This window comes from Saimiri boliviensis, chromosome 4 (assembly GCF_048565385.1).
Source record: "Saimiri boliviensis isolate mSaiBol1 chromosome 4, mSaiBol1.pri, whole genome shotgun sequence".
Taxonomy (NCBI): Eukaryota; Metazoa; Chordata; class Mammalia; order Primates; family Cebidae; genus Saimiri; species Saimiri boliviensis.
Window position 1 is genome coordinate 79,610,444 of NC_133452.1, and position 25,881 is coordinate 79,636,324.

A 25,881-nucleotide genomic window follows, 5' to 3' on the forward strand; every position below is an offset into this window, starting at 1 on the left:
CCGCCCCCGGCCAGTGCGTCCAGGCTCGCGCCGCGCAGCGCCCCCTCCGCGCCGGCCTCTGCGGCTGCGCGCTAGCGGGGCTGAGGCCGAGGGGAGGGGGTCGCGCCGGGGGCCGGCGGAGCTCCTGTGGCGGCAGCGGTGGTAGCGGGAGACGGAGCGAGCCCAGCGGCCGCGGGCAGGCCCGGAGGGAACGGAGGAAGCGGTCATGTCTCGCTACACCAGGCCCCCCAACACCTCCCTGTTCATCAGGAACGTCGCGGACGCCACCAGGTGAACGGCCGCGGCTGCAGGTTGGGGGCGCGGAGGACGGGTAGGGCAACGGCCGCGCCGCGGAGCCCGGCCGAGGCCCGGCGGGGCGGCACGGAGCCTCCCCGCGGGCCGTGGCTGCGCCGCCGGCGGAGGCACCTCCCCGGGGGAGGTGTGAACCTTCGGGCCACTCCGCGGCCTGGGCGGGACTCGCGCGTCCGCCCTCCCGGCCGGGGTTCAGCCCAGGCGCCGCGCACACCGCGTCCCGGGCCCACGCCACCTCAGCCGGCGGGCGGTGGGGCAAGGGGCGCCCCTCTCCGGGGCCCGGGTCGCTCCCCGCCTCGAGCCGGGAGGGTTTGCGCTCGAGCGAGTACCCGCGTTTCAGCCCCTTTGTCACTGTGCGGCGATAAAACCGCGCGTCCAGCCCTTGCAGATGAAGAGGAATTGGGGCTGGTGAGAACGTACCGTACCGTAATGCGTACTCGGGCCTTACAGTTTCTTTCCCCCAGTTCTGATCTACTTACAGACGGTGCTGCTTACATTTCATTCACATAATGTTATTCTGCATACAAAAGATAACTTCAGTGAATGACATCAGTGCGTTTTTCTTTAAAGTTCCGAGTCCAGTATTAATACTCCTTTAAACGGCTTGGATGGACTCACCTGGTTGATCCTGAGTCTCAGTCCTTGCTGCCGCACCCCGTCCTCCTTTGAGAAGTCTGTCCACAGAGTGTCTGAACACAGATTTTAGGGAATGACTTCTTCATATAGCACTTCCTTCCTTAATGGAGCTGGAGGGATTGGGGGAGGGTGGGATAGGGACCAGTGTTAATAGACATTTTCTTTTTCTTTTTCTTTTTTTTTTTTTGGCATAGTTTCGCTCTTGTTACCCAGGCTGGAGTGCAATGGCACAATCTCGGCTCACCGCAACCTCCGCCTCCTGGGTTCAGGCAGTTCTCCTGCCTCAGCCTCCCGAGTAGCTGGGATTACAGGCACGCGCCACCATGCCCAGCTAATTTTTTGTACTTTTAGTAGAGACGGGGTTTCACCTTGTTGACCAGGATGCTCTCGATCTCTTGACCTCATGATCCACCCGCCTCGGCCTCCCAAAGTGCTGGGATTACAGGCGTGAGCCACCGCGCCCGGCGTTAATAGACATTTTCATTTCACTAAGCTTATTTCATTTACTTGCCCCTAACCTTTCTACCTATGCAATATTGTTTTATTGTACATAAGGGAGAGCAGAAGCTACGAGTTTTTGTTTTTGTTCTTTCCATGCTGTTGTCAGTAAACAATATAAGAAGCTAAGCGTTTTAATGACTTACCCGGGGCCAGACAGGTGCAGATATAAGGATCTCTTGACTCCATAGTCATCTGGAGTATCATAATTTACCTTTGAGGAGTAAATAAACGTTAAGTATTTTTTAATTATTTATGTTTTTGAGACAGAGTCTCACTGTTGCTCAGGCTGGAATGCAATGGCCCAGTCTTGGTTCACTGCACCTCCACCTCCTGGGTTCAAGCGATTCTCCTGCCTCACCTCCCTAGTGATGGGAGTACAGGCATGTGCCCCCCCACACACACATCTAGCGAATTTTAGTGTTTTTAGTAAAGATGATGTTTCACCATGTTGGCTAGGCTTTCCTGACCTTAACTGATCTGCCCACCTCAGCCTCCCAAAGTGCTAAGATTACAGTCGTAAGGCACGGCGTATTTTTTATTTGATCACCCCAAGTACATATATCACAACTGTATGCTGTGATTAATATATCTTCGTTAACATCTAAAAGATGCCTCGTTTACATTTCTTCTCCCAGCCTGTTTATCAATATATTACATAGAAAACACGAGCAAAATTTATAATTTGGGCAGAATAAAAAAAAAAATCTTGCAGTTGAACAGACAGTTTGAAAACAGAATAAGTATCAAGACTCTTCAGGGTGTATGCAGAAAAATCAAAGGTTTCCAATTATAATGGCCACAGAAATTGAAGCTGCCAGCTTATAAGGCACAGTAGAATGGTGTGGACTGTAGCAAATAGAAAAGGAAATGTGACGTCTAAAAGCAGCATCTGCCTCTAAACTCCATCTGACAGCTGCCATGTAGACATTTGGACTTCTTGTTGACATTATCTTTCTAGTTTTCAAGAGAAGTCAGAAATCTGGATTTTGTATGTGTAAACTCAGTCTTTAGATGTTAGCATTTAGTAAGTTGAATCCTATGAAAATCCCATTTGTAGAGTTAAAAACTGTAAAATATAAGACCAGGTGCGGTGGCTCATGCCTGTAATCCCCGCACTTTGGGAGGCAGAGGCAGGCGGATCACCTGAGGCCAGGAGTTTGAGACCAGCCTGGACTACATGATGAAACCCCATCTCTACTTAAATACAAAAATTAGCCAGGAATGATGGCTCGCAGCTGTAATCCCAGCTGCTTGGGAGGCTCAGGCGTGAGAATTGCTTGAATCCCGGAGGTGGAGGTTGGCAGTGAGCTGAGATCAGGCCACGTCACTCCAACCTGGGCAGCAGAGTGAGACTTTGTCTCAAAAATAAAAAGTTGTAAAATATAGCCTGGTGTGTGACACACCTGTAGTCCCATTTACTGGGGAAGCTGACGTGGGAGGATCACTTGAGCTGGGGAGGTCAAGGTTACAGTGACCTATGATTGCACCACTGGACTCCAGCTTGGGTGACAGAGAGACCTTGTCTCTAAACAAATAAAAGCTGTGGCCGGGTGCAGTGGCTCATGCCTGTAATCTCAGCACTTTGGGAGGCTTAGGTGGGCAGATCATGAGATCAGGAATTTGAGACCAGCCTGGCCAATATGGTGAAACACTGTCTCTACTAAAAATACAAAAATCAGCTGGGCGTGGTGGTGCATGCCTGTAGTCCCAGCTACTTGGGAGGCTGAGGCAGGAGAATTGCTGGAACCTGGGAGGTGAAGGTTGCAGTGAGCCGAGACTGCACCACAGCACCCCAGCCTGGGTGACAAAGTCAGACTCCATCTCAAAAAAAAAAAAAAAGACAAAAAAAGAAATCAGGTCTTGCCGTGTCTCCCAAACTGGCGTGCAGTAGCATGATCATGGCTTACTGCAGTCTAAGTCCTGGGCTCAAGTGATCCCTCTGCCTCAGCCTCCTGAGTAGCTGGGATTATAGCCACCATGTCCAGCTGATTTTTATTTTATTTTTTGTAGAAATGGGGGTGTCATTATGTTGCTCAGGCTGGTCTTGAACTCCTGGGCTCATGCAGTCCTTCCACCTTGGCCTCCCAGAGTGCTGGTATTACAGGTGTCAGCCACTATGCCTGGGCAACAGTGGGAATTCTAACACATGTTTTCGGAAGTGTAAGTTGGTTGGGCCACTTTAGAAGAACATACAGTGAAGCTGAGATGGGCATACCCTCCAGCCCACCAATAATTCTTTGCTCGTGATACTGAAGCAGAATAGGGTCTGGAGGCAGGGAACTTAAGACTGATTGATGCTGACTTCCTATAACTGAATCAAAAGGAGAACTCCACCTCTCTACACCCAAGTAACAAAAGGATCAGAGGCTACTCCCTTTACGCTGCATTGCAGATGAAAAATGGAAACTACCTCTGACTGGTCCCAGGCCACCTCTTCATGTGTAACTTTGAACCTTCACTTCAGCCTCTGACTGGTTGCCCGTCAAGTTTTCATTTACATAGGGTGTAACCAAGTGACCAATGGGAAACCATAGAGGGCATTTAAACCCTAGAAATTTCTGTAACCAGTACACTTGAACCACTCGTTTCAGTCTGCTCCCACTCTGTGGAGTAACCTTTCATTTCAGTAAATCTGTGCTTTCATTGCTTCATTTTTTTCATTGCTTTGTGCGTTTTGGTCCAATTCTCTGTTAAAAATGCCAAGAACCTGGAGGACTCATATTCAAGACCAGGCGTCCCCAAACTACAGCCCGCGGGCCGCATGCAGCCCCCTGAGGCCATTTATCCGGCCCCCCGCCACACTTCAGGAAGGGGCACCTCTTTCATTGGCGGTCAGTGAGAGGAGCACAGTATGTGGCGGCCCTCCAACGGTCTGAGGGACAGTGAACTGGCCCCCTGTGTAAAAAGTTTAGGGACGCCTGGTCAAGACCCTCCATTGGTAACAGAAGGATATAATATCTAATTTCTTTAAAAATACTGAAAATTATGGCAAATATGGCAAATACTGAGATGTTTGGTAGATACATGAGTATTTATTATTCTCTGTGTTTTTTTTGAATGTTGAAGTAGATCATACCAAAAGTGCAAAAATAAGTGAAAACAAAACAATAGCTAACAGGTGAGGGAGTGGAGACAATGAATGGGAATTGGTTCTTTTGAAAAGATCTGTTCCATCCGACTCCCATCACCCTTGGCTTCCAGGACTCCAAACCTCTGTGACACACAGTGCTCCAGCTTCCACCTTTATATGATCTATGATCGCTTTCCTCTTAGCCACTACATTTGGTTGATGGGATTGGTTGTCTAAGAAGACCTTCTTTTGAATCCTAGCTCTGCTACTGGCTGTGTAGATCTCTGGGCAAGGTAACTTCTCTCATTCTCAGTGTCCTTTACTCTTAAATGGTAACAATAATGTGTTCTTTACTCATTGATAGGCAAATGTATGTTGAGTACCTACTGTGTGCCCAGCAGATACATTAGGTACAGAGATATGCTGGTGAAGACACCTGCTTTAGCAATGATTCTGAACCTTCAGTCTCAGAATTGCCTGTGAAATCCTGAAAAATTTAAACATAATTTAGGCCTCACTATGGAAAACACTAATTAGGTCCAGAGTTAATGCATCAGATTGGGGTGCCTCTGTCTGTAACATTCCCCTCATAGATGATTACAATATTCAGGAGAGGTTGAGACTCTTTATGCCAGTCTATGATCTGTGGGAGCAGGAATTGTATATTCCTTGTTTCTCACCATGTTCCTGGAAACTTGCACATAGTAAGTGCTCAATAAATATTTGCTGAATTCTGAATAAGTGAAAGAAAAAAGACATTGTCACAGTCTTCAAAAACTAATAGTAAAAACAAACATGTTATATGAATGTTAAATTAAATAAAGTATGTCATAATATTAACTGTGCTACTGGCATATAGTAGATGCTTCATCAATATTAATTCAATCTTATGTGTAATAATTTCTTTTTCTTTTTCTGTTTTTTTTTTTTTGAGACGGAGTTTCACTGTTGTTACCCAGGCTGGAGTGCAATGGCGCGATCTCGGCTCACCACAACCTCCGCCTCCTGGGTTCAGGCAATTCTCCTGCCTCAGCCTCCTGAGTAGCTGGGATTACAGGCACGCGCCACCATGCCCAGCTAATTTTTTGTATTTTTAGTAGAGACAGGGTTTCACCATGTTGACCAGGGTGGTCTCGATCTCTTGACCTTGTGATCCACCCACCTCGGCCTCCCAAAGTGCTGGGATTACAGGCTTGAGCCACCGTGCCTGTCCTTCTTATGTGTAATAATTTCTAAATTCCCATCTGTAGCCTTAATCACTGGCTTCTAGTCTTGAGACTTAATTATTTTAATTATTAATTATATTAATACACATTAATATAATGCATGTAATAATTTTCAGTTGCTTATAGAACTCTTATCATTCTTATCAATGTTCTACCATCACCTCAAATTCTGCATTTCTAAACCTGGAAGTTGTTTTTTTTTTGCCTCTTTTCTCCCTCCTTGATCTAGCTTAGCTCTCTTTTCTAATTTTTGTAACTGACACCAACTAATTTTGTAACTGACACTAACAAGCTAGAAGCTTATTATTCATCTTTGAATCTTTATTTCTCCCGAGCCACATTTTGTGATCATAGCATGATGCTGAATCCCCATGATAGCACCATGAAGTAGTAGGGTGGTTAAGAAGATGGACTAGGCTAGGCATGGTGGCTCACGGCTACAATCCCAGCACTTTGGAAGGCCAAGGTGGGCAGATCGTGAGATCAGGAGATTGAGACCATCCTGACCAACGTGGTGAAACCTTTTCTCTACTAAAATGTGAAAAAATTAGCCGGGTATGTGGTTAATTTTTATGATGGCGCTTGCCTGTAGTCCCACTGAGGCAGACAAATTGCTTGAACCTGGGAGGCCAAAGTTACAGTGAGCTGACATCGCACCACTGCACTCCAGCAAGGCGACAGAGCAAGTCTCTGTTTCAGGAAAAAAAAAAAAAAAAAAGAAAGAAAGAAAGAAAAAAGAAGATGGACTAGTGTGAGACTGAAAATTTGATTTCTGGCTCTGTCACTTGCTGGCTCAGTAACCTTAGAAGGGTTAATCTGTCAATATCACCTGTAATCTGTTTGTATCACCTGTAAATAACCTGTAATCTGTCTGTATCACCTGTAATCTGTTTATATTATCTGTAAATAACTACAGGGATCTTGTAAGAATTAAATGGTTGTAAGGTGAACAGAAGCCAATATATAAATGCAATGTAACTGTTAGCTATTACTGCTAAATATTTTCTCTCTTGGGTTAAATTGTAGCCTCATGAAGATTAATATCATGCTATTTAATTTTTTTTATATCCCTCTTGAAGTACCTAATCACACTAGAAGGCATATAGCAGGCTCAAAATACTTGTCCAATTTGGGAATATAGTAGTTACTTTGTTTTATGTTTAATATTAGAACACTCATTTTCTTTTTCTTTTTTTTTTTTTTTGAGACGGAGTTTCGCTCTTGTTACCCAGGCTGGAGTGCAATGGCGCGATCTCGGCTCACCGCAACCTCCGCCTCCTGGGTTCAGGCAATTCTCCTACCTCCGCCTCCTGAGTAGCTGGGATTACAGGCACGCGCCACCATGCCCAGCTAATTTTTTGTATTTTTAGTAGAGACGGGGTTTCACCATGTTGACCAGGATGGTCTTGATCTCTTGACCTCGTGATCCACCCGCCTCGGCCTCCCAAAGTGCTGGGATTACAGGCTTGAGCCACCGCGCCCGGCTAGAACACTCATTTTCTTTAACGCCTGAGAAATAATTTTAGGGCTTTAGAATCTAATTCTTACAATATGAAAACAAGATTAACATAAACATGAAATTATAGTGAGGCACTTATGGAATGATGATGCTATAAAAGAAAAAGAAAAATTATACTGAGGCAAAATGAATGTGTTCTTAGTGAAACAATTACTTACTTGGTCTTATAATAACTTTCAGAGGTAGATATGCTCGGTCAGTGTTTCTGGAAATTAGGCATAACAACCACCTGGAGTGCTTGTAAAGATACAGATTTCCAGCCTCTAATCCAGACTACCTGAATCAGAACCTCCAAGAGAGGTCTGAGAATCTGGGGGGTTATGGTTTTTTTTTTTTTTTTAGGACAGGGTGTCTCACTCTGTCACCCAGGCTGGAGTACAGTGGTGTGATCTTGGCTCACTACAGCCTCAACCTCCCTGCACCAGGTGATTCTCCCACTTCAGCCTCCCGCATAGATGGGACTATAGGCACACGCTACCAAGTCTGGCTAATTCTTGCATTTTTTGTAGAGACAGGATTTCACCATGTTGCCCAGGCTGGAGTTCAGGAGTTCCTTGGTTCCCCAAAAGGAACCACATACCTTGGTTCCCCAAAATGCTGGGATTGTAGGTGTGAGCCACCATGCCTAGCCTGAGAATGCTTTTTTTTCTTTCTTTTTTCCCTTCCTTTCAAAACCTTGCATGATTCTTTTTTTTTTTCCCCCCCGAGACGGAGTTTTGCTGTTGTTACCCAGGCTGGAGTGCAATGGCGCGACCTCGGCTCACTGCAACCTCCACCTCCTGGGTTCAAGCAATTCTCCTGCTTCAGCCTTCCGAGTAGCCGGGACTACAGGCACGCACCACCATGCTCGGCTAATTTTTTGTATGTTTAGTAGAGACAGGGTTTCACCATGTTGACCAGGATGGTCTCGATCTCTTGACCTCATGATCCACCCGCCTCAGCCTCCCAAAGTGCTGGGATTATAGGCGTGAGCCACCGCACCCAGCCTAACCTTGTATGATTCTTACAAAAAACTATTTTTTAGGTAATGCTGGTCTAGATGATGTTCTTTCTTTTGAAGATTTCAGGGGGATTTCTGTAGGCAAGATATTTTAATCCAGCTATTCATATTTCTTTGCCTTATTTCTAAAACACTTCAGGCCTGAGGACTTGCGCCGTGAGTTTGGTCGATACGGCCCTATAGTAGACGTTTACATTCCACTTGACTTCTACACGCGCCGCCCAAGAGGATTTGCTTATGTTCAATATCCTTTATTTTATTGTGTGCATGTGAATATACTGCATATGTGTGCTTATACATATATGTATTCAGTAGCATATGATATTAATATTGCCTAATTAAATGTGTTTATTTCTTTATCTCAGAAGATCTAAAGCAGTCCACAGTAGCTGGCAAGCGCCCCCCAGTTTGAACCAACCTGTTAGCTAGAATCCAAGCATAAATCCAGCAGGCGAGACAAAAGGCACCTAAAGTTCAAGCATCAAGGAGTAAAGAGGGAGGGTGGACACAGATATAAAGACCTGGAAGAGGGGAAGTCTTTATCAAGCAAAAGACAAAGCCAACACCAGGTTGAGACTTCGGCTTTCCTACATTTACTCAGAGTTCCAGAATCAAAGCCAAGTCTGATTTTGTTGGTTCTGCGTCTCTTATAAAGTCCACCTTGCAAGCCTTAAAGAGTAAAGGTCAAGGTTCAAGATCAAGTGACATTGAGGTAATTGCCAAAGTCTCATTTTATATTGCATTTCTTGAGCTTTTTCTGTTTGTTATATTTTTAATTAAACTAGTAAAAATCTTCTTTAAAAAAGTCATTTATTTTTATATAGCTAATTTCCATTATAGCTAGGTTTAATATTATATAATTTATATACATAAGGAAGTTTAGTGGGATTTACAAACCAATATATGTAATTCCAGATATTTACAGATTGCTTTTATGTTTCTTTTATATCTATATCCCAAGTAGTAAAAAGAGAAATGTTTGGCCAGGCACAGTGCTCATACCTGTAATCCCAGCACTTTGGGAGGCTGAGGCAGGTGGATCACCTCAAATCAGGAGTTCGAGACCAGCCTGACCAACATGGTGAAACCCCGTCTCTATCAAAAATACAAAAATTAGCTGGGTGTGGTGATGTGTGCCTGTAATCTCAACTACTCCAGAGGCTAAGGCGGGAGAATCTCTTGAACCCCAGAGATGGAGGTTGCAGTGAGCTGAGATCACACCATTGCACTTCAGCCTGGGTGACAAGAGTGAAACTCCCTCTCAAAAAAATAAAAAATAAATGTTTAAAGTGGTAGATTCAAAGGCAGATATCATTTTTAAAGGACTGAATCAGTTTTTATTTTAACTCGCTTGTATATGTCTGGTTTTGTTTGTAAGTAATCTTTCTTAAATGTCAAATTTAAAAGTCTTTTAATGAAAGAGTAATTTTAATTTCAGAATAAAGGCTTCTGCATGCTGATATTCAGTGAAAAACCTGATGGATCCTTTATCTGAAAGAAGGGAGTGAGTCCTAAACAGTTTATAATTTTATAATGCTAGCCAATTTTGGACTTTTTTTTTCTTGTAGGTCAAATTATACATGCATACCGCAGCTACACTATTATAGACACTAAAGGTATAGTTACACGTTTGCTTTTCTTTTTCTTTTTAGACTCACTCTTCTAAGTGAGAAGAAGTGAGAAAAAGTGAAAGCTTTTTTCTGATTATTCATATTATATTGAAGATGTGAGCTTAGTAACTTGAACTTTATTTTCCTGTTAATTTCATTTCACATGTAAATAATATTTTTAAAATATGTTTACTTGATATCTCATGTTCAAAGTGTCCTTAACAGCTAGTCATATTTGAAGATGTTCGAGATGCTGAAGATGCTCTTTATAACCTCAATAGAAAGTGGGTATGTGGCCGTCAAATTGAAATACAGTTTGCACAAGGTGATCGCAAAAGTAAGTGTGACTAAATGTTAGATTTTATTTATTCAGCAGAATGAGTTTTAGTGATGACTGATTTTTTTAATGTAAAATTCTTTCAGAAAATGATTACTAGTTGAGTGGCTGTTACTGTGGTATTCAGGTAACGAATTATAAGTCTTGTTCTTGATGTTCCAGCACCAGGCCAAATGAAATCAAAAGAACGTCATCCTTGTTCTCCGAGTGATCACAGGAGATCAAGAAGCCCCAGCCAAAGAAGAACTCGAAGTAGAAGTTCTTCATGGGGAAGAAATAGGAGGCGGTCAGACAGCCTTAAAGAGTGAGTACAGGGCCGGGTGCGGTGGCTCAAGCCTGTAATCCCAGCACTTTGGGAGGCCGAGGCGGGTGGATCACGAGGTCAAGAGATCGAGACCATCCTGGTCAACATGGTGAAACCCCGTCTCTACTAAAAATACAAAAAATTAGCTGGGCATGGTGGCACGTGCCTGTAATCCCAGCTACTCAGGAGGCTGAGGCAGGAGAATTGCCTGAACCCAGGAGGCGGAGGTTGCGGTGAGCCGAGATCATGCCATTGCACTCCAGCCTGGGCAACAAGAGCGAAACTCCGTCTCAAAAAAAAAAAAAAAAAAAAGATTGAGTACAAAATACAGGGACTGAAAACTTTATTTTCTACTTTTTCTGGAAAATATATATGTATATTTTTTGATAGGGTCTCACTGTTTACCAGGCTGGAGTGCAGTGGTGCACAATCGTGGCCCTCTGTAGCCTTGATCTCCCAGGTTCAAGCAATCCTTCCACCTCAGCCTCCCAAGTAGCGGATACTACAGGTGTGCACCATCACACCAGGCTAATTTTTAAAATTATTTTGTAGAGATGGTGGTGGGGGGTGGGGAAGGTCCCTGATATGTTGCCCAGACTGGTCTTAAATTCCTGGGCTTAAGTGATTCTCCCGCCTCAGCTTCCCAAAGCTCTAGGATTACAGGTTGTGAGTCATTGCACCCAGCCTGGAAAATATTTTAAAGTTTTTATAAACAGTCCACTTGAGTCATTTTGTTTAAGGTACAAAAATAATCAATTTCTGTTCAAAGATAGTGCTCTTCTCTATTTATCATATACTGTTATTTAACTTGGGTTTATTGGATTCATTCTTAGGTTAAAGGTACAGACTTAACTTTTTTATATGAGAAGATAATATATAGTGAACAAAAAACAAAAAGTAAGAAAATACATACTCGGCTGGGCGTAGTGGCTCACACCTGTAACCCCAGCACTTTGGGAGCCCAAGCCAGATGGATCACAGTTCAGGAGTTCAAGACCAGCCTGACCAACATGGTGAAACCCCGTTTCTTTTTTGTTTTGTTTTGTTTTGAGACGGAGTTTTGCTCTTGTTACCCAGGCTGGAGTGCAATGGCGCGATCTCGGCTCACCACAACCTCCGCCTCCTGGGTTCAGGCAATTCTCCTGCCTCCGCCTCCTGAGTAGCTGGGATTACAGGCACACGCCACCATGCCCAGCTAATTTTTTGTATTTTTAGTAGAGACGGGGAAACTCCATCTCTACTAAAAATACAAATATTAGCCAGGCATAGTGGCACACACCTGTGATCCCATCTACTCAGGAGGCCGAGGTGGGAGAATCACTTGAACTGGGGAGGCACAGGTTGCAGTGAACTGAGATCGCACCACTGTACTCCAGCCTAGGCGACAGAGCAAGACTCCATCTCAAAAAAAAAAAAAAAAAAAAATTCTTGTACTACTGTTGGGTAAAAGAAAAATTTAAAAAATAATAATAAGGTGATAAATATTAGATAAATAAAATTTTCCTAAATGTGCCCAACAATTTGGAATCTTCAACTTTAAAAATGTTTAAATGCATAAGAAATATAATAAAATGACCAGGTACAGTAAGCTCAGCACTTTGGGAAGCTGAGATGGGAGCATCACTTGATGCCAGGAGTTCAAGACTAGCCTGGGGCAACAGAGAGAGACCCCCATCTCTGCAAAAAAAAAAAAAAAAAAAAAAAAAAGGAAAAAAGACATATAATAAAATTCCTTATGAAAGGTGATTGACTAAAGTTAATGTAAATCAGTTTACTTGTGAAAGGTAAATTATTATCAAGAATAAGTTCCAAGTATGGCAGTATTGAAGAAGACATATTAAATAGTAATTTGGGGGGAGGGGGAAAGATATTTGCAAGTTATTTATTTTGCTAGCCAGGAGTTTATTTCTATTAGAATAATAAGTGAATCACAACAAAAATTATATGGACCGGGTATGATGGCTCACACCTGTAATCCTAGCACTTTGGGAGGCAGAGGTGGGTGGATTATTTGAGGTCAGGAGTTCAAGACCATCCTGGCCAATATGGTGAAACCTTGTGTCTACTAAAAATACGGGCCAGGTGCAGTGGTTCACGCCTATAATCCCAGTACTTCGGAAGGCCAAGGCAAGCAGATCACCTGAGGTCAGGAGTTTGAGACTAGCCGGGCCAACATGGTGAAACCTGTGTCCATCAAAAATACAAAAATTAGCTGGGTGTGGTGGCACATGCCTGTAACCCTAGCTATTCAGGAGGCTAAGGCAATAGAATTTTTTGAACCCAGGAGGCAGAGGTTGCAGTGAGCCAAGACACACTGCACTCCAGCCTGGGTGACAAAGCGAGACTCCATCTCAAAAAAAAGAAAAAAAATCCAGGCGTGGTGGCATGCACCTGTAGTCCCAGCTACTCAGAAGGCTGAGGCAGGAGAATCACTTGAACCGGTGAGGCAGAGGTTGCAGTGAGCCAAGATGATGTCACTGCACGACAGCCTGGGTGGCAAAGCAAGACTCCATCTCAAAAAAAAAAAGAATTTAAATTGATTGTTTCTAAATTCATTACAGCCTTAGTGAACCAGTTTTTTTCTGCTGCTTGATTTAAGTAAGGTGGATGTTCACATCATTTTCTGCCTTCTAGTGGAAGTATAACACTTGACTATCTCAAATCATGGAGTATCAGGGATAGAAGGACCACATCTTTCAGGACAATGCTATTCTGCTTTGTACTTGTTATGAGACCATTGCTTAACCTCCCTGACCCCAGTTTTTCTCATTTTAAAAGTTGTATTATGGCCAGCTGCATTGGCTCACATCTGTGGTCCCAGCACTCTGGGAGGCCAGAGTGAGATCACTTGAGTCCAGGAAGTCAAGAGACCAGTCTGGGCAATACAGTGAGACCCCCCCGCTCCATGTCTAAAAAAAAAAAAAAAAAAATTAGCCAGGTGTGGTGGCACATGCCTGTTCCAGCTACTGGGAGGGAAGAAGAGGGTGAGCTGAGGTGGGAGGACTGCTTGAGCCCACTAGGTCAAGGCTGCAATGAACCATGATTACACCACCACACTCCAACCTGGGCAATGAAGTGAGACCCTGTCTCAAATAAATAATAAAAATAAAAATTGTATTGCAAAGAATGAAATCTGACCTAGCTCTCCAAGTATTCATAAGGATCAGATTATCAGTGGGTGGGTATGTGAGCATATGTGTATATTTATATGTGTTGTATATGTTTTTGTGTATGTATATGGATCAGAATATATAAGCCAACATATACTCTAAATGTATGCAGTATATGTGGCATTACCTTGGACTTAAAAGAGGTCTTTTATTTTTTCTTCAGTGGATATAACAGAAAACTAGTTTGTTGCTGCACTAGGCTATGAATTTCTAGAGACAAGGACTTTTGTCTAACTCATGTTTATATCTCTGGCACTTAGCAGTAGTTGCTAGCTCGTATTAGATATTCCAAGCTGGGCATGGTAACACACATCTGTAATCCCAGCAGTTTGAGAGGCTGGAGCAGGCAGATCACTTGAGGCTAGGAGTTCAAGACCAGACTGGCCAACGTGGTGAAACCCCATCTCTACTAAAAGTACAAAAATTAGCTGGGCATGGTGTTGCATGCCTGTAGTTCCAGCTACTTAGAAAGCTGAGGCACAAGAATTGCTTGAACCTGGTGGAGGTTGCAGTGAGCCAAGATTATGCCACTGCATTTCAACCTGGGCAACAGAGCAAGACTCTGTCTCAAAATAAATATATTAATTAATTAAAATTTTAAAAGGTATTCCATAAATCTTTTTTAACTTTATATCAAGAAATGTGTATTTTAGGCCAGGCGCAGTGGCTCAAGCCTGTAATCCTAGCACTTTGGGAGGCCGAGGCGGGTGGATCACGAGGTCAAGAGATCGAGACCATCCTGGTCAACATGGTGAAACCCCGTCTCTACTAAAAATACAAAAAATCAGCTGGGCATGGTGGCACGTGCCTGTAATCCCAGCTACTCAGGAGGCTGAGGTAGGAGAATTGCCTGAACCCAGGAGGCTGAGATTGCGGTGACCTGAGATCACGCCATTGCACTCCAGCCTGGGTAACAAGAGCGAAACTCCGTCTAAAAAAAAAAAACAAAAAAGAAATGTGTATTTTAGAACTCTAAATGTTCCTATGTTAGGATTTTTTTTTTCAAGAGTATTTTCTTCATTTTGTTTCCTAAAATTGTCCACAAAATGAAATTTAATAATTTCTAAAAGACTATGAATTTATTCCAGAACATATTTGATATCAATATATTTTTAGTATAAAAATATAATAAAAAATTCAGGCCGGGCGCGGTGGCTCAAGCCTGTAATCCCAGCACTTTGGAAGGCCGAGGCGGGTGGATCACAAGGTCGAGAGATCGAGACCAACCTGGTCAACATGGTGAAACCCCGTCTCTACTAAAAATACAAAAAATTAGCTGGGCATGGTGGTGCGTGCCTATAATCCCAGCTACTCAGGAGGCTGAGGCAGGAGAATTGCCTGAACCCAGGAGGCGGAGGTTGCGGTGAGCCGAGATCGCGCCATTGCACTCCAGACTGGGTAACAAGAGCGAAACTCCGTCTCAAAAAAAAAAAAAAAATTCAAAAGAAGCCAGGTGCCGTGGCTCATGCCTGTAATCCCAGCACTTTCGGAGGGTGAGGCAGGTGGATCACTTGAGGTCAGAGAAGCCTTGCTAACATGGTGAAACCTCATCTCTACTAAAAATACAAAAATTAGCCAGGCACGGTGGCACGTGCCTGTAATTCCATCTACTTGGGAGGCTGAGACAGAAGAATTGCTTGAACCTGGGAGAATGAGGTTGCAGTGAGCCAAGCTTGCACCACTGCACTCCAGGCTGAGTGACAGAGAGAGACTCTGTCTCAAAAACAAACAAGTAAAGCCAAACATTAAAGAGGCTCTGCATGATGTTATTCTCCAAAGAAACCTTTTTAAATTTCTTTTGTAGTTCAGTGTTACTATATGGTATCATTTTTCTTCAGTCTAAAGAATATTTAGTATTTCTTTTTTTTTCTCTTTCACCTCACCAGGAAGTACCAGGGCAGTGAATATTTAGTATTTCTTATAATACACATCTGCATATAGTGAATTATCTCAGCTTTTGTTTGTAAACATATTTATTTAATATTCATTTATGAAAAATATTTTTGCTGTATATAGAATTCTATATTGACAGTGACTTTTTTTTTCCTCTTTAAAAATGTCATTCTGTTGTTTTGCTGATATCCACAGTCTGTTGTTGGTCTTGTTATTGCTCCTTTGAAAGTAATTTGTCTTTTATTCTTTGGCAAGGTTTTCAGATTTTTTTTTTTTTTTTTTTCGAGACAGAGTCTCACTCTGTTGCCCACGCTGGAGTGCAGTGGCACAATGTCTGCTCACTGCAACCTCCACCTCCTGGATTGGACCAATTCTCATGCCTGAGCCTCCTGAGTAGCTGGAATTACAGGCACACACCACCACATCCAGCTAATTTTTGTATTTTTTTTTTTTTTTTTTTGAGACGGAGTTTCGCTCTTGTTACCCAGGCTGGAGTGCAATGGCGCGATCTTGGCTCACCGCAACCTCCGCCTCCTGGGTTCAAGCAATTCTCCTGCCTCAGCCTCCTCAGTAGCTGGGATTACAGGCATGTGCCACCATGCCCAGCTAATTTTTTGTATCTTTAGTAGAGAAGGGGTTTCGCCATGTTGACCAGGATGGTCTTGATCTCTCGACCTTGTGATCCACCCGCCTCTGCCTCCCAAAGTGCTGGGATTACAGGCTTGAGCCACCGTGCCCGGCCCAATTTTTGTATTTTTAGCAGAGGCGGAGTTTCTCCATGTTGGCCAGGCTGGTCTTGAACTCCTGACCTCAGGTGATCGCCTGCCTTGGCCTCCCAAAGTGCTGAAATTACAGGTATGAGCCACTGTGCCCAGCTGGTTTTCAGATTTTTTTTCTTTGACTTTGGTTTTCAGCAGTTTCACTGTGATGTGCCTAGTACAGTTTTCTTTGTCTATGTGGGATTTATTGAGCTTTTTGAAATTATGAGTTAATGCTTTTTGTTAGTTTTGTAAAATTCTAGGCCATTATCTCTTCAAATATTGCTGCTGCCTTATTCAGTCTTTCTTCTTGCCTGTGTGACTATATACTACATATCTGTTGTATTCTTTTATGGATTTCTTAAAATTCCTTTTCTTACACTGTCTTTCAATAGGATGTTTTTCTAATTATCTTTTAGTTCAGTACTTCTTTTTTTTTTTTTAAGTTCGAGGTTTTCTCTTGTTGCCCAGGCTAGAGTGCAATGGCATGATCTTGGCTCACTGCAACCTCCACCTCCCAAGTTCAAGCGATTATCCTGCCTCAGCCTCCCAGGTAGCTGGGATTACAGTCATGTGCTACCAACGCCTGGCTAATTTTTGTATTTTTAGTAGATATGGGGTTTTACCATCTCTTAGGCTGGTCTTGAACTTCTGACCTTAGGTGATTCACTTGCCTTGGCCTCCCAAAGTGTTAGGATTACAGGTATGAGCCACCTACCCTAGTTCACTATTTCTTTTGCTATATCCAGATTCCTGCTAAAACCATCTGATGACTTTAATTTCAGATATCATATATTTTTAGTTTTAAATGTCTGTTTCTTTTTTTTGAGACGGAGTTTCACTCTTGTTACCCAGGCTGGAGTAGTGCAATGGTGTGATCTCGGCTCACCGCAACCTCCGCCTCCTGGGTGCAAGCGATTCTCCTGCCTCAGCCTCCTGAGTAGCTGGGATTACAGGCACGTGCCACCATGCCCAGCTAATTTTTTGTATTTTTTTTTTTTTTAGTAGAGACGGGGTTTCACCATGTTGACCAGGATGGTCTCGATCTCTCGATCTCATGATCCACCCGCCTCGGCCTCCCAAAGTGCTGGGATTACAGGCTTGAGCCACTGCACCTGGCCAAATGTCTGTTTCTTTTTATAGATTCTAGTTTTCCACTGAAACTATCTTTTTATCTGTTTTGTCTTTTCCTCTTATTTTCTTGAATATATTACTTATAGTAATTTTTCCATTCCTGTTTGATGATGCCAATATCCAAATCACTTTGGGAATGATTCTTTTGTCTTTTGTTTGCCTTAGTTTTTAGTCATTCTTGCCTGTTTTTTTAACATACCTTATAATTTTTTAAAATAGCATGTTAGACATTATAGGCAAAAAATTATAGTGGTGCTACGTGACGTTATTCTCCAAAAACAGTTGTTTTCTTTTAGCACGCAGGGTGCTGACAGATCACTTTGATCTTGTTAAGGCTTGGTTTTGGGCATTGTGAAAGCTGCTCTGTTTTGGCTTTGAACTTTAAATAATTTTTTTTTTTTTTTAATTTGGAGATGGAGTCTCGCCTGTTGCCCATTCCTAGGGCATGATGGTCCTTACCTCCAGAATGTAGCCCGTCTGGGTTGTTGCCTAATGTTCCTCACTGGCCTTCAGGGAGTTTGAACTCTAATCTCTCTCCCCAGCACTGTGTATCTGATAAAAATTTCTGCTCAGTTCTTGAATTTCTGAATTCCATTTTTTTGCTGGCCCCTTGGAATCTCTTCCCATACACACACAACTTAGAAGATGACCAGTAATTTAAGGAAAATTTGTAGGCAGATTTTAGAGGTACTTTTTGGTCTGTAATTCATTCATCTCTAGAGTTTTTGCCTCTCAAGCCTTACCCATTTTGGTAGTCCTGAATTCTAACTTTTCTCTCTTCGGCTTAATCAAATAGCCATTTTCTGGTTGGGCTCAACTCCTCCATGGTGTCATTTGGCAGTGGTCTTAGTAAAAGAGCCAAGGCTTACAATCCCTCAGGTTTTTCCTGCTTGTGTTGATTATTTTCCAGTGCCTTCAGAGAGCTGTTTTATAAATATTATGCAGCTTTTTAATATAGCTGTCTTCTATGGGAAGATTCGCCTAATAACAAGCTGTTCTATCATGGCAGGACTCAAGAGTCCTGTATCTAGATTTTTGTTTTTGTAAGCATTATTTGAACTGTGTATATATGTATATATTTTTTAATTTTGAGACAGAGTCTTGCTCTGTCACCCTGACTGGAGTGCAGTGGTGCGATCTCAGCTCACTGCAACCGCCACCTCCTAGGTTCAAGTGATTCTCCTGCTTCAGCTTCCCAAGTAGCTGAAACTACAGGCACGTGCCACCACACCCAGCTAATTTTTGTATTTTTAGTCGAGGCAGGGTTTCACCATATTGGCCAGGCTGGTCTCAAACTCCTGACATCATGATCCACCTGCCTCAGCCGCCCGAAGTGCTGGGATTACAGTTGTGAGCCACCATGCCCGGCATAAATAATTGGGTTTTTAAAAATCTTTTTTTTCTTTAGATTTTTGTACCTCTTTAGAGCTATATAACCCAATCTAAATATGAAGTGCATTTTTCAGAACTGATCCCTGTAAGATATATCTAGCAAAGTAAAAAGTTTTGGCCATATATTCTAGTATAATAAATATTACAAACTTGTTACTTAACGTTTGAACCAAAAGCATGCATAATAAAATGAGAAATGTTTTTAGCATATATAGTAAAAATATAATTATGTTATATAAAGTATTTAAGTTCCTAAAAGTGTTGTTTTCTGAGCTCTTATTTTGTGTGAAATATATGCTCTAACATTATGGATATTTGCAGGTCTCGACACAGGCGATTTTCATATAGCCAGTCTAAATCTCGTTCCAAATCATTACCAAGGCGGTCTACCTCAGCAAGGCAGTCAAGAACTCCAAGAAGGAATTTTGGCTCTAGAGGACGGTCAAGGTCCAAGTCCTTACAAAAAAGGTCCAAGTCAATAGGAAAATCACAGTCAAGTTCACCTCAAAAGCAGACTAGCTCAGGAACAAAATCAAGATCACATGGAAGACATTCTGACTCAATAGCAAGATCCCCATGTAAATCTCCCAAAGGGTATACCAATTCTGAAACTAAAGTACAAACAGCAAAGCATTCTCATTTTCGGTCACATTCCAGATCTCGAAGTTATCGTCATAAAAACAGTTGGTGAACAGCAACAGAAAGAGCACTACGTAGTCTTTAATATAAGTTATTAAACCTCTCATTATGTTAAATAAAAATTCCTTAAGGTGTACAGAAAATGCGAGTTGATATTAGTTACTTTGGGCATATGGAAGAAATAAAATCTCTCTAGCTTTGTATTAATAAAAATTTGGTCTCCATTTAAAGGGCCCACACCACAAATTATGATTCGTCTAATGTCACCATTTTATGGACCATTTTTTATTTACATTGTGGCAGAAGAGTACTTTTCAAGGGAAATGAGTAAACGGGAACTAATTTTTAAAATTCTACTTGGATAGTATTAGTACTATTAATAATACCTTTTACACAAATATTTTTGACTTTAAAGCACTTTCCTGTAAAAAGTAACTACGACTGTATAATTGCATAGAGCAGACTTAAACCGTTTGACACCTATGTGTCTTTTGGGTCTTCTGTTTAAACTTGGACCAATTCCTGGTGGATATTAGTTCATATTACAAAATTCTGATGTTCCAGAAAGTAGAATTTATATAGAGATCAAACATTCAAAAGATACATTCTCTCCTAAGCTCAACAGTTATATTTTTATTGGGTAGAACAGTATAGGTGAGGTGTCATGAAATTGCATCCTATACCATGTCCACATTAGTAATGTCAAAACATTTGTGAATTAATGGATTTTGAATGGTTTGAGACTAATGCTTTAAAAATTAAGATGAGTAACACAATCCAAAAATATTCATATTAAGCCTTACACATTTGAAGGGTGGTACATTTTGTACAAAATCATATTTGATACCATTATTTCCACATATCTACTTTTCATCTGCTGCTTAATTTTTTCTTTTTAGAGTTCTAGCTCTGCTTTATACAGTATAAGTCTTATTATTTTTGAAAGAGTGTTTAGTACCTTGTATTAAGAAACTTGGCCAAGCATGGTGGCTCACACCTGTAATCCCAGCGCTTTGGGAGGCCGAGGCGGGCGGATTGCTTGAGTCCAGGAGTTTGAGACCAGCCTGGGCAACATGGTGAAACCTTGACTCTAAGATTTAAAAAAAAGAAGAAGAAAGTCAAGACTACATCTTCAAAAAACAACTTTGCAGTATTTGAATTTTACATTAGACTGCCTTCATTTCTGACAGCCAAATAACTTTGTTGATACTGATTGCTTTTGTAGTTGTTTTAACTAATAATTTCTTTGAAAATGTGTTTGTAGTTTATGTTTTTCAAAGGGTTTTGGTCGTATTTGTGATAGAATGGTTTTGCATATGATTATTATAGGGGATATATTTATAGAGCTCTACTTGTATACTTTGTGACTTATATTATGAAAACTTAAAAGTTCTCAACCCATGCAGTTAGTATTTGTATCCAGAGTGTTAAAGAAAAAAAGTCTGTCTTATATTTTTAGTATATAGGAGCCAGTGTTGCTTCTATTTGTTTTGAATACAAATTCCATTTTTCTTTGCATATTAGATCCTATGTGTAAGAAGAAACTTTACACAATAATTTGTATGCTGATAATATTTGGACAAGTGCCATAAATTCATGTATATTGTACTTTCTGAATAGATTTTCTCCAATCATAGCAAAATTCATTTATTTCAAAATGACAACTCTTTGAAATGCTCAGCTATAATAAAATTTAGTTATAAAATTATGTGGCACCACTGAAAATCTAAAGGATAATCTGAAGAATGAGTAAGACAAATATTGATAGTAATTTTTAGTATTTTCAAAAGGGTTCACACACATAAATCAAATCATTTTAAAAACTAGGGCTAGGCATAGTGGCTTATGCCTGTAATCCTAGCACTTTGGGAGGCCAAGGCAGGAGGATCGCTTGAGGCCAGAAGTTTGAGACCAGCCTGGGCAACATAGCAAGACCCCTGTATCTATAAAAATAATAATAACTAGGTACCATATTTCAGATACTATAGTGAGAAATAATAACTTGGGATTAATTATAGTATCTTTACTCTGTATTCACAAATTATCTCTATATTCCCAAACATATTTAATACCTTGATTTACCTCTGACTAGGTTTGTCATTGTAATCCCTAGATTACCTAGGAGGATACTGTTTGGTTTGATGTAAAAGCTGGAATGATAATAGCTCAAACTTTTGAGCATTTAGTACATGCTTGGCACTTTTCTGTATGTTTTAGGTTATTCACTCATGTATTTAATTATCAGCACCCTTATAAGGTAAATATCCCGCAATTACTTTTGCACCAACCTAATACCATTACAGACAAGGAAATAGATGCAGAGAAGCTAAGTTACAAGGGCACATGGCATTTAAACTTTGGATCTGTAGAGTGACTGGGCTTCAGAGTTCTCTTCCTGACTTCTATTCCCATGGCTTTTGCAAAGAGAAGTCTTTAACAAGTATATGCTTAATTAAGATCATGTTTAGAAGGAAATGACAGAATAGAATTAGAAAAAGAAATGACCACAGGCTTCAATGCAAATGACTTTTGTGCTTGGGTGAAATTGTTTGGTTGGGTATCCTGGAAAATTTTCTTCTGGGAATATGTATATTCTAGGGTTCACTTTTGTCATAGAATTGTTTCTTGGCCCATTTAAGAGAGATACTTTAAGTTGTTTATTAATAAACCAAATGTTTTAATTTTTAGACATCTGTGATCAATTCTTTTTGAGAATATATTTACTTAAGGACTTCCCAGGTTTAGTGCAGGGGTACTACCTACCATTTATTCAGGATCAGAGAGAATAAGTTAAGGTCAAAGAAAAGAAAGACTACCATGACAGCTGCTTGTTTTCCTTCTACCTGTGAATAATGCACAAATTATTTATGTAGCAGCTGATATTTTTCAGTGCTAACAGATAATAGGGGAATTTGCTGAAATTTTTATTTGAAGCCTTGGATTTAATTTTATGTTACTGGGCTAATTTATTTTTAAATGTAAATTAATTTCAGTATTTTATTTGTAACATTTACTTGAGATCTATTCTAAGACACGCTGTTGCATTACAAATAAGAATTGGTGCTTTTTTGCCGGGCGCGGTGGCTCAAGCCTGTAATCCCAGCACTTTGGGAGGCCGAGGCGGGTGAATCACAAGGTCAAGAGCTCGAGACCATCCAGGCCAACATGGTGAAACCCCGTCTCTACTGAAAATACAAAAAATTAGCTGGGCATGGTGGCGTGTGCCTGTAATCCCAGCTACTCAGGAGGCTGAGGCAGGAGAATTGCCTGAACCCAGGAGGTGGAGGTTGCAGTGAGCGGAGATTGCGCCATTGCACTCCAGCCTGGGTAGCAAGAGCGAAACTCAGTCTCAAAAAAAAAAAAAAAAAAAAAAAAAAAATGGTGCTTTTATTTTGATCCCACTGCCAGAGGCAAAATTAGTCAACATTTAAAGGAAGGCATATGCAAATACTTTTGTAATCCTTCTAAACTACATTAAAATTGTAATTTCTGTCTGAGCGTGGTGGCTCACACCTGCAATCTCGGCACTTTGAGAGGCTGAGGTTGGCAGATTACTTGAAGCCAGGAGACCAGCTGGCAACATGGTGAAAGCACATCTCTACTAAAAAAATAGCAAAAATATTAGCCTGGCATGGTGGCACATGCCTGTAATCCCAGCTACTCAGGAGGCTGAGACACAGGAATCTCTTGAACCTGGGAGGTGGAGGTTGCAGTGAGCCCAGATGGCACCACTGTACTCCAGCCTGGGATACAGAGCAAGACTCTATCTCAAAAAAAAAAAAAAGTAATTTGTTAGAATTTTAAAAATTAAATTTGTTTTCCAAAGAGGGTAGTAGAACATGTAGGGTACTTGTATAGATAGATGAATGTTACTTAATGCAGTACAGTCTGGTGCAGGGGCTCTTAACCGGGCATAATAGACCCAAGAGCTTCAGGTCTAGGCCCTGCGAAGTGAAATGCCAAACTACTGTATGTGCAGTTCTCAAAAGAAAGGTGATGTAGTTTTATATGATTTTGAAACAAGTCCATGACTCCCAACGGTTTAAGGACTGACAGTTTAGTGAGACATACTGATTTTGAAGTCAGATTCAGTTTGAATTCCACACACGTATTTACTAGCTATGCAACCTTGGACAAATTACCTAACATCTGTGAACCTCAATTTCTTTACCTGTAAAATGTGGATATATTTGCCCCATTGGGTCTTTAGGGTTTAAAAAAAATGCTTGGGGGGAAAAGATGCTTAGCAGAATGCCAAGTACCTGATAGGCATTCAAATGTCAATTTCCTTATTTAAATATTTAGAAAACATTTCCTTGTACTAAATGGGGATTATGCACCTTAGCATTTAAATCACTCCCTGGATGAAAGTAGTGTATTTAGGAACATAGCATTTAACTCTGACATTGGTCTACCAAGTCTTGATTTTGTCACCCTGGAAAAATTTTTTATCTTGTATACCTTTAAAAAGATGCTGATCAAATTAAGCACACAGATAAATTGAGCCATGTAACTTTTTTGATATCATAGACTGGGTTGCTTAAAAAGCTGGGCAAGGTGGCTCATGCCTGTAATCCCCACAATGGGAGGCTGAGGGAGGAGGATTGCTTGAGCTCAGGAGTTTAAGACCAGTCTGGGCAACAGAGCAAGACACCATTTCTAAAAATTAGCCAGGTATGGTGGCACATGCCTGTAGTCCCCAGCTACTCAGGAGGCTGGGGAGGGAGGATTGTTTGATCCCAGGAGGTTGAGACTGCAGCAAGCGCACCACTGCACTCCAGCCTGAGCAACAGAGTAAGACACTATCTTAACACCATCAAGAGAAATACCTTCTTATAATAGTCCTTAATAGAAGTGTTAGATATTTCAGGTTGATTCAGCATCTCAAGTTAAAACAGTACTTCAGCCGGGCGCGGTGGCTCAAGCCTGTAATCCCAGCACTTTGGGAGGCCGAGGCGGGTGGATCACGAGGTCGAGAGATCGAGACCATCCTGGTCAACATGGTGAAACCCCGTCTCTACTAAAAATACAAAAAAATAGCTGGGCATGGTGGCACGTGCCTGTAATCCCAGCTACTCAGGAGGCTGAGGCAGGAGAATTGCCTGAACCCAGGAGGCAGAGGTTGCGGTGAGCCGAGATCGCGCCATTGCACTCCAGCCTGGGCAACAAGAGCGAAACTCCGTCTCAAAAAAAAAAAAAAAAAAAACAAAAAAACAAAAAATTAGCCAGGCATGGTGGCGCGTGCCTGTAATCCCAGCTACTCAGGAGGCTGAGGCAGGAGAATTGCCTGAACCCAGGAGGCGGAGGTTGCGGTGAGCCGAGATCGCGCCATTGCACTCCAGCCTGGGTAACAAGAGCGAAACTCCGTCTCAAAAAAAAAAAAGAGGGTCTCGATCTCCTGACCTTGTGAGCCACCTGCCTTGGCCTCCCAAAGTGCCAGGATTAACTGTGAAGGAAAGTTGAATAAAAAGTAAATGTACATAGACTACCATACCCCAAGACTACTATTTTCCAAAACGTAGTATCATGATGTTTTTATTCTGTTTTGGAAAAAGGATTATATAATTACTCTTTCCTGAATTTTACATTCTAGGAATATAGCATTACTGAATTTGTGAAAAGAAATACTGCCAACTTAGGTAGATGGATACTTAATGGTTATCTTTTAAGTACTACGTTATTTTTAAGCATATGTTTGGTTCACATAATTTAAAACACCATACTCAACCTACATCTGTTTATAAACTAGTAAATAGGTCACAAATTAAAATCAAGAATATCTAGGTTGGGACCTGTGGCTCACGCCTGTAATCCCAGCACTTTGGGAAGTTGAGGCGGGCGGATCATTTGAGGCCAGGAGTTCGAGACCAGCATGGCCAACATGGTGAAACCCTGTCTCTACTAAAATTACAAAATTTAGCTGGGCACGGTGGCAGGCGCTTGTAATCCCAGCCACTTGGGAGGCTGAGGCAGGAGAATCACTTAAACCTGAGAGGCAGAGGCTGCAGTAAGCTGAGATCACTCAACTGTACTCCAGCTGGGGCAACAGAGCAAGACTCCACCTCAAAACAAAGAAAAAAAGAATGTCTTACTGTGTGCCAGGTTTCAGGTTCTTTCAGAATGTTGGTGGATGAAAGGTTCAGTCTTTTCACATGAGAGATTGCCTAGCCAGTAATTATTACTTAGTCCTATAACTACATTGCTTGCACGTTCATTACTGTTTTGTTTTGTATGTGTTAAAGCTTGTGTAGGGTAAGTAGTTCCTCAGAAAGTATGTAATTGAAGCAAGAAGCAACATTACTACTTCTCGAGGAGTAGAATTCTATTTACCACATGCCTAAGTACCACATGCTTTTTAGAAATTGGTTCATAGAGGTAGATGGAGAGACACGATCCAGAAT

The 25,881-nt window shown here is 41.6% G+C and overlaps 1 protein-coding gene across 2 annotated transcripts; it reads left to right on the forward strand.

Moving 5' to 3' along the window:
* Window positions 1-39: 39 nt before the first annotated feature.
* SRSF12 (serine and arginine rich splicing factor 12) lies at window positions 40-22,169 on the forward strand. 2 transcript variants are annotated; one of them, XM_039467821.2, is made up of 5 exons: window positions 40-270; window positions 8,383-8,504; window positions 10,083-10,190; window positions 10,353-10,494; window positions 19,163-22,169. In XM_039467821.2, exons 1-5 carry the CDS (start codon window positions 206-208, stop codon window positions 19,530-19,532), a joined length of 807 nt encoding a protein of 268 aa, XP_039323755.1. In that variant the 5' UTR covers window positions 40-205; the 3' UTR covers window positions 19,533-22,169. The 2 variants fall into 2 exon arrangements, with proteins under 2 accessions (XP_039323755.1, XP_074253807.1); XM_074397706.1 differs by lacking the exon at window positions 8,383-8,504 and having other exon boundaries at window positions 42-270; window positions 8,609-10,190.
* The last annotated feature ends 3,712 nt before the right edge of the window (window positions 22,170-25,881 follow it).

Coding starts and splice junctions, on each gene's coding strand:
- SRSF12 (XM_039467821.2), top strand. CDS start 206: ATGTCTCGCTACACCAGGCCCCCCAACACCTCCCTGTTCATCAGGAAC. Junction 271..8,382: donor AACGTCGCGGACGCCACCAG/GTGAACGGCCGC, acceptor AAAACACTTCAG/GCCTGAGGACTTGCGCCGTG. Junction 8,505..10,082: donor TCAATATCCTTTATTTTATT/GTGTGCATGTGA, acceptor CTTAACAGCTAG/TCATATTTGAAGATGTTCGA.